This window comes from Gymnoscopelus microlampas, assembly GCF_963454915.1.
Source record: "Gymnoscopelus microlampas genome assembly, chromosome: 16".
Taxonomy (NCBI): domain Eukaryota; kingdom Metazoa; phylum Chordata; class Actinopteri; order Myctophiformes; family Myctophidae; genus Gymnoscopelus; species Gymnoscopelus microlampas.
The window spans coordinates 51,210,886-51,223,385 of record NC_139953.1 but is presented as its reverse complement, the minus strand read 5'-3'; the positions used below and the strand labels follow the sequence as shown (position 1 = coordinate 51,223,385).

Here is a 12,500-nt window from a genome sequence, read left to right as displayed (position 1 = left end):
TAGGTTTACTGTTGAGCTTGTAGATCTATATTTGGCCACAGTGTATAAATGAAGCATGATGTGATTATTCTGCACTGAGCACATCCTACTGTTCATTAATAATAATAATAATAATAATAATAGCAGCCAATAATAATAAATTAACATAACTATAGCTCAGCACTGATGACATAAGTTATGTTAATAATAATAAATTAACATTATACCTCTCTCACTGTCCACATAACTGTAGGTCAATGCTGACCTACAGTTATGTTAATAATAATAATAATAATAATAATAATAATAATAATAATAATAATAATAATAATAATACATTAACAACATAACTGTATGTCAGCTCTGATGACAGATCATGTTACAGTAAATTCATTATTTATTCAAGTCAAACTGTGGCTGAAACGTTGTCTCTTTGTGTTGAGATGATGGTATTTTATCAGATGTTTCACACAATCATGAATGATGGTTTTCGTTCCCATACCTGGGAGGAATCAGCTGTTTATATCCCATCACCCATAAGGGATTCTAGGTTTTATTTTATTGTTGACAAATATGTTGAAATGTTTGAATCACACAAAATGTCTTAATTCTCAAACTAACACTTAGTCTATGATGTGTGGAGAAACACAGTTAAGAATCTAACTGTGTCTTGTTTTCATTACATTTCTGTAAGTTGTGTGTGTGTTTGTTTTTATTTAAATGATGTGTGCACATTAAGCCAAAATAAAGTTGCTCTAAAATAAACACCGGCTTTCCTGCAACACATTAACATTAATACAATACATTAACATGAATAAAACATATTATTATGGATTAAAGTTCTATGGAAGCATGGTGCGCAGCTAGCCCTGAAACATGAATGTCATATCACACCAGGCATGGAACCACTTGTTCCTGTTTGAGAATGTTTTACATTTACAACCCGTACGTCTACATAACGTTCACATTTTAAATATAAAGTGCTGACCCCAGGGCCATGGATGTAATAAGTTGAAACTCTTGGGTCTAAGTACCCGTATTTTCAGTATTGTTAAATAAAAAGCATTTTAATCTGATCGGTGGCCATTTTCTCTGAATTGTCTTCGTGTGCTTTCAACTACGCCTATCAGTTGGGAGGTGTACTGCACTCTGATAAATAATAATTCTATTTGATTGATGTACTTTATTTAGTAAGACATGAGAACAACAGTACATGGAAGTACAAATTCACAATACGAGGTCTACTAAACTGGAAGACTCATTAAAGCATTGAGCTTGTTTCAAATGAGTTCCCCACGCACACAAATCATGATGACATATAAGAGACAGACAGATATACACACTACTATAGAATGTCATACAATCAGTTTACAGGTTACTGGTATGAAGAGTGAGAAATATGTACAAAAGAAGAAGGCCACCGATCGGATTAAAATACTTTTAATTGAACAATATGGAAGATACGGGTACCAAGCGCTTTAACGTGATACAACTATGGCCGTGGAGTCATGTAGATGTACGGGTTGTAAATGTAAAACATTCTTAAACCAGGAACAAGTGGTTCCATGTGAACCATGTCAAGGTGCGCAGCGAACATGTCTTTCTCTATTTTCGTCAGTAGGTGGCGCCACATACTTAATGATGGCTGCAGGCTAACCGCTCACTGTATGGAACAGAGTCATTTAAATAACAGTCAAACTGTTTAAGTGTCTAAAGAGTTACAGAGCTGTAACTTAAGGGTTCATTTGGTTCCTCAGTGATCAAACATGTTGGTTCTATTTCACAGTTAAACAGTAGAAAGTGTTAGATTGTACACATGGAACCAAATAATGGACCCACAGGTCTGTGACTCTGAGAAGGTTCTAATAGAACCAAGTCTCAGAGTTCCAGACCCTTGAGGGTCCATTTGGACCTCAGGTTGAACACAAGGAGGCCCCTTTAGGGTCCGCGGACCTCAGGTTGAACACAAGGAGGCCCCTTTAGGGTCCGCGGACCTCAGGTTGAACACAAGGAGGCCCCTTTAGGGTCCGCGGACCTCAGGTTGAACACAATAGGTGTTGAGTGTTAACAGTGTGAAGACGTCATCAGGTGACTCCTCCCTCTTCAGGTGACTCCGCCCCCTCCTGTCTTATAAGGAACCCTAACCCCTCCCTCATCAGGTGACTCCTCCCCCTCCTCTCTTATAAGGAACCTAAACTCAGAGAAAGTTTCTCACTCTGTCCGTTGGATCTAACTTTAAACCAGCTGAGCAGCCTGCTGCTGGGCTGATCTGAAACCCTCTAACTCTCCAGGTAAGAAAAGAACAATAGAGAGCAGAGAACAATAGAAACAATGAGAACAATAAGCGACATTTAAACTTTAAAAAGTCTCTTTTTTCATGTCAAAGTGTTGCTGTGGAAACGGTCTGAGATTTAACCCTTAAAGCTCTATAATACCTTTATTCTAACCCTAAAGTTAAAGTTAAATTAAAGTTATTTAATGCTGTCTAATGGTAGAGATTTAACCCTGTGTGATAACTTTATTATTAAAGTTATTTAATGCTGTCTAATGGTAGAGATTTAACCCTGTGTGATAACTTTATTATTAAAGTTATTTAATGCTGTCTAATGGTAGAGATTTAACCCTGTGTGATAACTTTATTATTAAAGTTATTTAATGCTGTCTAATGGTAGAGATTTAACCCTGTGTGATAACTTTATTATTAAAGTTATTTAATGCTGTCTAATGGTAGAGATTTAACCCTGTGTGATAACTTTATCATTAAAGTTAAATAATAACTTTATTTAATGCTGTCTAATGGTAGAGATTTAACCCTGTGTGATAACTTTATTATTAAAGTTAAATAATAACTTTATTATTAAAGTTAAATAATAACTTTATTCAATTATTCAATTATTATTAAATAATAACAGTATTGAATTACTTATTACCATCCTGTTGCCTGTTGGATATGGACTTAAAGCACTTTGTAAACTTTTCAGTGGCACAGACACACACACACACACACACACACACACACACACACACACACACACACACACACACACACACACACACACACACACACACACACACACACACACACACACACACACAGAGAGAGAGATAGAGAGCGAGAGAGAGAGAGAGAGAGAGAGAGGGGGAGAGAGAGAGAGAGGGGGGGGGAGAGAGAGAGAGAGAGAGAGAGAGAGAGAGAGGCCAAACTGTTGGCTTTAGGACTAAATATATTTTTTATTCAAACATTACCATCTCATAATTCATAATGTTTTATTATTATATTTTAAGTTAAGATTGTATTGTGTGGATTATCCTGCTGTGTGCTGGCAGAGATGAGCCTTCTGTCTATGAGCCTATGAGCATTCATATGCTAATGAATAGATATGAACTCTTAACATGAGATTAATATGCTAATGATGATGAATATGAACTCTTAACATGAGATTAATATGCTAATGATGATGAATATGAACTCTTAACATAACATATAACAGAGAAAAGGATCAGTTAGAACAGTTATTTTCTACCTGAGAGATTGTTCATATTTTATGATGAATGTATTTCGTGTTTTCAGTCTAAAGGAATCCATTCATGCTCTTATTGTCTGGAGTTTCTAACGGTTCTATTGAGTGGAGGCAGGGTACTAATTAATACCATTGTTATTGTGTGGAGGTACTAATTAAGACCATTCTGTTATTGTGTGGAGGTACTAATTAATACCATTGTTATTGTGTGGAGGTACTAATTAAGACCATTCTGTTATTGTGTGGAGGTACTAATTAATACCATTGTTATTGTGTGGAGGTACTAATTAAGACCATTCTGTTATTGTGTGGAGGTACTAATTAAGACCATTATGTTATTGTGTGGAGGTACTAATTAAGACCATTCTGTTATTGTGTGGAGGTTCTAATTAAGACCATTCTGTTATTGTGTGGAGGCACTAATTAAGACCATTATGGTCTATTGTTATTCTATTGTTAGAAGGAGAGACATTTTTGGCGGTTCAGGGAATTAGGGCGGACAGACAGGCAGACAGGCAGACAGACAGACAGACAGACAGACAGACAGACAGACAGACAGACAGACAGACAGACATACAGGCAGACAGGCAGGCAGACAGACAGACAGACAGACAGACAGACAGACAGACAGACAGACCAGCTCATTCAGGCAGAAATTGGCGGATTTCATGTTTCTGCCAATCTGTTTCCATATTGAGGTCAACACACTTTATAATCAATAGTACAGTTAATCACCTCTTTACGTATCAATAGTACAGTTAATCACCTCTTTACTTATCAATAGTACAGTTAATCACCTCTTTACTTATCAATAGTATAGTTAATCACCTCTTTACTTATCAATAGTACAGTTAATCACCTCTTTACGTATCAATAGTATAGTTAATCACCTCTTTACTTATCAATAGTATAGTTAATCACCTCTTTACTTATCAATAGTACAGTTAATCACGTCTTTACGTATCAATAGTACAGTTAATCACCTCTTTACTTATCAATAGTATAGTTAATCACCTCTTTACTTATCAATAGTACAGTTAATCACCTCTTTACTTATCAATAGTACAGTTAATCACCTCTTTACTTATCAATAGTATAGTTAATCACCTCTTTACTTATCAATAGTACAGTTAATCACCTCTTTACTTATCAATAGTACAGTTAATCACCTCTTTACTTATCAATAGTACAGTTAATCACCTCTTTACTTATCAATAGTATAGTTAATCACCTCTTTACTTATCAATAGTATAGTTAATCACCTCTTTACTTATCAATAGTACAGTTAATCACCTCTTTACTTATCAATAGTACAGTTAATGACCTCTTTACTTATCAATAGTATAGTTAATCACCTCTTTACTTATCAATAGTACAGTTAATCACCTCTTTACTTATCAATAGTACAGTTAATCACCTCTTTACTTATCAATAGTACAGTTAATCACCTCTTTACTTATCAATAGTACAGTTTTCACACTTTAATAATCAATTATACAGTTAATGAACATTTTACTAATCAATAGTAGCCTACAGTTTCCTTCAGGATGATGTTTAATGACAGTCATCATCATATTCATATACAGGATGATGTATAGGATCATGTTCATATACATGATGATGTATAGGATCATATTCATATACAGGATGATGTATAGGATCATATTCATATACAGGATGATGTATAGGATCATGTTCATATACATGATGATGTATAGGATCATGTTCATATACATGATGATGTATAGGATCATATTCATATACAGGATGATGTATAGGATCATGTTCATATACATGATGATGTATAGGATCATATTCATATACAGGATGATGTATAGGATCATATTCATATACAGGATGATGTATAGGATCATATTCATATACAGGATGATGTATAGGATCATATTCATATACAGGATGATGTATAGGATCATATTCATATACAGGATGATGTATAGGATCATATTCATATACAGGATGATGTATAGGATCATATTCATATACAGGATGATGTATAGGATCATATTCATATACAGTGAATTGACTGTCTTTCCTTACAGGATAATGCAGGGGTGGGCAGCTTTGACGATGGAGAGGGCCACTGTATTTCCACACTCACTCCAGAGGGCCACATTGCATATACTGTCGGGCCATTGTCACACAAGTGCGACGCGTTTTGAGCTTGTAGATCGGCTATTTTTGCTACTTTTTGAATTGTAATCCTGGTTATTTTTTTGCTATTTTTGAAGTGGAATCCTGAAAAGTAACATTTTTATTAAATTTCAAATGCATTAATTATACTTATGTTAACTTTATGAACTTAAATACAAATGCATTGACATTAAAAAGACCATATAATTTGAATACTAGTCATTAAGCTACTAATACAGACTGAAGTAATTAAAGCGGGTCATGTTTGCATGTTTGGAATTGTAACAGCTGAAATCAATAATATATCAGCATTCTGAATATTAATCTGCGGGCCGATGTGGCCCCCGGGCCGCCAGTTGCCCATGTATGGGATAATGTGTAATGACAGTCATCCTCTGAGCTTTAAGTGAACGCACATGAGGATCTGCTGAATGTAACTACTTAACAACTTAACTGAACCTAGCCTAACTTAACTTACCATAACTACTTAACAACTTAACAGATCTTAGCCTAACTTAGCTTACCATGAAGCTCTCACCTTAGTAAATGACACTGATCATCCTCCCCTCGACCGTAGCTTTACACTCATGCTTTGAAATGGAGAAAAAGGTTGTTTTAATAATACGTTTAGTCCATTCAGCCATTAGCTGCTCTAAACAACATGATGGCGACTCCTCCTCCTTAACTGGGAATCTGACAGTGAATTGATACTTCATCACACGGCTGTGTGGCTGAACCCAGAATACACTGCAGAACCTTTCTGAACCCAGAATAAACTGCAGAACCTTTCTGAACCCAGAATAAACTGCAGAACCTTTCTGAACCCAGAATAAACTGCAGAACCTTTCTGCCCCCAGAATTTAAGTGAACATTTTTAACTCTTCTGGGGGATTCTACAAATGTCTTCTAAATCCTAACAGTTTTTTTTTAAAGAACTTATGTTGCTATAATATCAGTGGTTCTCAAACTGTTTCATGTCAAGGACCCCCAAAATGCAGACCTGTAAAATATATTTGGCCGCCGACCCCCAACTCAAAATATGTTGTTCCAGGGACCCCCATGATTCGAGTAAAATATATTACTTAACTTAAATATATCTATATATTTAAAGATTTGCAAAGATTTTCACGATTTTTCAAAAATAGCAGATCTACAAGCTCATAGCTATGAGCTTGTAGATCTGCTATTTTTGAATAGCCCGGGTCTAAATGCGTTATGATCCTACATGAACATTGTACAGTCTGCTCCCCAGGGACAGAACACAACAGAACGGGTGTTTTAGCACCGTGCAGCGCGAGCACAGGCCAAACTGCGCACATTTAAAACACTCACAAACACAGCATTTGAGATCTAATGTTCCCCCACATCCTTGATTCCAGCATTCTTGTGCGTTTATTGGAGTTGTTAACAAACAATGGGATGATGAAAACCAGCTCGCGGGCTGCAGGCTTTTTATGGTGTTTGTGATGAAAGGGTCTTAAAGTGCTTACACTTCATTTAAGCACCACAGCGTCTCGCTAACATGCTAGCAAGTTCATCCAAATGCCACTCTTAATGGTATTCATATATTCTGTGTATAGTATGTCCTACCAATGCAATGCGTTGTGAGCTTGTAGATCAGCTTTTATGTCCTACCAATGCAATACGTTGTGAGCTTGTAGATCAGCTTTTATGTCCTACCAATGCAATACGTTGTGAGCTTGTAGATCAGCTTTTATGTCCTACCAATGCAATACGTTGTGAGCTTGTAGATCAGCTTTTATGTCCTACCAATGCAATGCATTGTGAGCTTGTAGATCAGCTTTTATGTCCTACCAATGCAATACGTTGTGAGCTTGTAGATCAGCTTTTATGTCCTACCAATGCAATGCGTTGTGAGCTTGTAGATCAGCTTTTATGTCCTACCAATGCAATACGTTGTGAGCTTGTAGATCAGCTTTTATGTCCTACCAATGCAATGCGTTGTGAGCTTGTAGATCAGCTTTTATGTCCTACCAATGCAATGCGTTGTGAGCTTGTAGATCAGCTTTTATGTCCTACCAATGCAATGCGTTGTGAGCTTGTAGATCAGCTTTTATGTCCTACCAATGCAATGCGTTGTGAGCTTGTAGATCGGCTTTTATGTCCTACCAATGCAATGCGTTGTGAGCTTGTAGATCGGCTTTGATGTCCTACCAATGCAATGCGTTGTGAGCTTGTAGATCGGCTTTTATGTCCTACCAATGCAATGCGTTGTGAGCTTGTAGATCGGCTTTGATGTCCTACCAATGCAATGCGTTGTGAGCTTGTAGATCAGCTTTGATGTCCTACCAATGCAATGTGTTGTGAGCTTGTAGATCAGCTTTGATGTCCTACCAATGCAATGCGTTGTGAGCTTGTAGATCAGCTTTTATGTCCTACCAATGCAATGCGTTGTGAGCTTGTAGATCAGCTTTTATGCCCTACTACCAATGCAATGCATTGTGAGCTTGTAGATCAGCTTTTATGCCCTACCAATGCAATGCATTGTGAGCTTGTAGATCAGCTTTTATGTCCTACCAATGCAATGCGTTGTGGTCTTGCAGATCAGCTTTTTAGTGTCCTGTTGTCATAGGAAGGGTCCTAGTTTAGAGCCTAGGGGCACTCCAGGGTTTAAGTGGTTAACATTCTCTACCAGTTTGCTAAGCTGACCACCAGGGGGAGCCGTCCATATATCATCATGTATAAGATGATTGTCTTTAAACCTGTGGTATCCATGTTGTCTTTAAACCTGTGTTATCCATGTTGTCTTTAAACCTGTGTTATCCATGTTGTCTTTAAACCTGTGTTATCCATGTTGTCTAACAGGAAGTAAGAAGGAAACCGGAAGTGGGTATTTTTTGATGAAATTGGAAGTCTGTGGGACCACCCACCAAAATTGGAGCCTGTAGCATGCTGGGATCTGAGGTTATAGCTATTTAAACCCCAGCCAATAGGAAAGCAGAGGGGGCGGGACTTCAGTAATTACAGCCCATCCCGTAAGACCAACTACCAATTTTGAAGCATTTAGCATGCTAGGAACTGGAGTTATGGCTGTTTAAACCCCAGCCATTAGGAACACAGCGGGGGGCGGGGCTTAAGCAATTACAGCCCGTCAGTATTGGCCGTCTTAGAGCACCTACCAGGTTTGGGGTGTTTAGCATGCTGGGAACTGGAGTTATGGCTGTTTAAACTCCAGCCAATAGGAACACAGAGGGGCGGGGCTTAATAAATTACAGCCTGTCCCTATTGACCATGGTCTTTGTCTTCCAAAAGGTTGAATGTTGTCTTTAAAACGTGATCGTTGTCTTCCAGAAGGTTGAATGTTGTCTTTAAAACGTGATCGTTGTCTTCCAGAAGGTTGAATGTTGTCTTTAAAACATGGTCTTTGTCTTCCAGAAGGTTGAATGTTGTCGTTGTCTTCCAGAAGGTTGAATGTTGTCGTTGTCTTCCAGAAGGTTGAATGTTGTCTTTAAAACATGCTCTTGGTGTTCCAGGATGGGGGACTGGAGCGCTCTGGGCCGGCTGCTGGACAAGGTCCAGGCTTACTCCACGGCCGGAGGGAAGGTGTGGCTCTCCGTTCTGTTCATCTTCAGGATCCTGGTCCTGGGAACGGCCGTGGAGTCGGCCTGGGGAGACGAGCAGTCCGCCTTCAAGTGCAACACCCAGCAGCCTGGATGTGAAAACGTCTGCTACGACAAGTCCTTCCCCATCTCACACGTGCGTTTCTGGGTGCTGCAGATCATCTTTGTGTCCACGCCCACCCTGCTCTACCTGGCCCACGTCTTCTACCTGATGAGGAAGGAGCAGAAATATCACAGGTACCTCCAGGTTCATTGTTTACCTTCTATCCTTATGCTAGGTTCATTGTTTACCTTCTATCCTATAGGTTAGGGTTATGCTAGGTTCATTGTTTACCTGCTATCCTATAGGTTAGGGTTATGCTAGGTTCATTGTTTACCTTCTATCCTATAGGTTAGGGTTATGCTAGGTTCATTGTTTACCTTTTATCCTATAGGTTAGGGTTATGCTAGGTTCATTGTTTACCTGCTATCCTATAGGTTAGGGTTATGCTAGGTTCATTGTTTACCTTTTATCCATAGGTTAGGGTTATGCTAGGTTCATTGTTTACCTTTTATCCATAGGTTAGGGTTATGCTAGGTTCATTGTTTAGATCAATACCATTTTGGGGTTCCTGATAGGGTTGGAACGTTACGTCATCAGGTGATAGGGTTGGAACGTTACGTCATCAGGTGATAGGGTTGGAACGTTACGTCATCAGGTGATAGGGTTGGAACGTTACGTCATCAGGTGATAGGGTTGGAACGTTACGTCATCAGGTGATAGGGTTGGAACGTTACGTCATCAGGTGATAGGGTTGGAACGTTACGTCATCAGGTGATAGGGTTGGAACGTTACGTCATCAGGTGATAGGGTTGGAACGTTACGTCATCAGGTGATAGGGTTGGAACGTTACGTCATCAGGTGATAGGGTTGGAACGCTAGGTCATCAGGTGATAGGGTTGGAACGTTAGGTCATCAGGTGATAGGGTTGGAACGTTACGTCATCAGGTGATAGGGTTGGAACGTTACGTCATCAGGTGATAGGGTTGGAACGTTAGGTCATCAGGTGATAGGGTTGGAACGTTACGTCATCAGGCGGCCGGAAACATCGACCGGAACCACCGGCGCCGCGCATCTCCAAAATGATTCACCTAGTTTAAAAGGTGTTTAGTTTGGTATAACCGTTTTGTTTCTTTTGGTAATCGTTTGGTAAATCCATTTTCTATTCTAACTTGTGGCGCGACTAGCGAGACTAAACTACTTGATTGGCATTGTGTGGGGAAGAAAAACAATGTGACGCCAACCGGAACCAACCACCGGAACCAAGATTATTTTCCTTTTTCACACGGCTAGTTTTAGAACGAACACCAGGCTTTCCTCCGAGGTGGAAAGACTGGTGACGCGAGGTCAGGTATCCTATGGTTTAAAATGTACAGATTATTATTTTGATAATATAATGTTTAGACAGCTATCCTATGGTTTCCTAACCTGACTCCGCCAGATGGGGGCGGTATTGACTTCACAGGTTCACAATACAGCGTCCACCTGGGCTCGCTCAGAGAGCACCACAGCTGGTGCTAACCAATCAGCGGCTGCTAGGGGCGGGATCTTGGCGAGACCGGATGTGACGCCATCGAGAAGCGCTTATTGCGTTGTAGTTCTTTCACGATTCATCATGGTTGAATAGGATACAAAAGAACTACTGCTGGCACGGCATGTAGACACGTCACTATGATTGGTTGATAGACGGTGATAGACAGACGGTCCCATCCAATCACCTGCCAAGTAGCTTGAAAAAAGCCATGGATTCTGCTACCGGGGTCCTGATGGAAGTAACATGTGAAACAAATGTGACATAAACAATATGATATTAAATATTATTATTATTATTTTAATTCATGGTGTAGTCCCTTTAAAAGAGTGCTATATAAACATCACTAGTTCTCTGTGCATTGTGACTGTAAACAGGAAGTAGTTTCCTGAGGCACTACATGGTTCTCTGTGCATTGTGACTGTAAACAGGAAGTAGTTTCCTGAGGCACTACATGGTTCTCTGTGCATTGTGACTGTAAACAGGAAGTAGTTTCCTGAGGCACTTTATGGTTCTCTGTGCATTGTGTCTGTAAACAGGAAGTAGTTTCCTGAGGCACTTTATGGTTCTCTGTGCATTGTGTGTGTAAACAGGAAGTAGTTTCCTGAGGCACTACATGGTTCTCTGTGCATTGTGACTGTAAACAGGAAGTAGTTTCCTGAGGCACTACATGGTTCTCTGTGTATTGTGTCTGTAAACAGGAAGTAGTTTCCTGAGGCACTACATGGTTCTCTGTGCATTGTGTCTGTAAACAGGAAGGAGGAGGAGCTTAAGGCCGTGCAGAATGACGGTGGAGACGTGGACATTCCGCTGAAGAAGATCGAGATGAAGAAGGTGAAGCACGGCCTGGAGGAGCATGGCAAGGTGAAGATGAAGGGAGCACTGCTCAGGACCTACATCGTCAGCATCTTCTTCAAGTCCATCTTCGAGGTGGGCTTCCTGCTTCCTGTGATATTATATTATCATTTATCATAGGGCTTCCTGTAATATTATATTATATATATATATATATATATATATATATATATATATATATATATATATATATATATATATATATATATATATATATATATATATATATATAATAGAGATATTGTCAGGGAGGTGGTTCTGTATCGTTTATGATAGTCATATTTGATACAGTCTGTTTCTGGCAGAAGTAACATTATCGTTTTCTCACCGCGAATTGATGCTTCATATCCATAAGAGTCAAACCGCCGGGGTCATTTGTTCATTTTTGGAACACAGTTCTTATTTGACGCGATATTAAACACGTCTATGGGGATTCAGAACGGGGGGGAAAAAAACGCTACCCAGGTAGGATGCGTAAATGACGTCAGACTTCGGTGCTCTATAATCATATATATATTTATATAATATTATATTGTTAGGCATGCTTCCTGATGATGCAGTGGTACATGTAATGTTATCATATCATAATCATATATATCAGGGGTCTTCAACGTTTTCAGGCCAAGAACCCCCTAGCTAGCCTGGCGTAGCTAGACTATATCACTGCGTGGATATGAGTCTGGTGCTTCCATGAGGACGTTTTGTTTCCCAAGGGGCGGGATCAAAACAATGTCCCTCGACGCAATTGGTTAGACCTACAACCAACTACCAATTACGGTCGCCCATATTCGAATACTGGGCCCTGATTGGTCACCCACGTCTTCTGGGACAGGAAATGGATT

General features: G+C 39.2%; 1 protein-coding gene across 2 annotated transcripts in view; it reads left to right on the top strand.

Annotated features, from left to right (window-relative positions):
• The first annotated feature begins 2,201 nt into the window (after positions 1-2,201).
• LOC311063420 (gap junction alpha-1 protein-like) overlaps positions 2,202-12,500 on the top strand; it is a 604,483-nt gene continuing 594,184 nt past the window's right edge. Inside the window, exons 1-3 of one of the 2 annotated variants that reach the window (XR_014602590.1) lie at positions 2,202-2,270; positions 9,146-9,469; positions 11,559-11,733. Coding sequence is in view for 1 of the 2 variants with exons in the window: in XM_084082866.1 (XP_083938992.1) it covers positions 9,147-9,469; positions 11,559-11,733 (498 nt within the window). In the remaining variant the exon portion in view is untranslated. Of the gene's footprint in view, positions 2,271-9,142; positions 9,470-11,558; positions 11,734-12,500 lie in introns of both variants that reach the window. The other variant, XM_084082866.1, reaches the window with a different exon arrangement.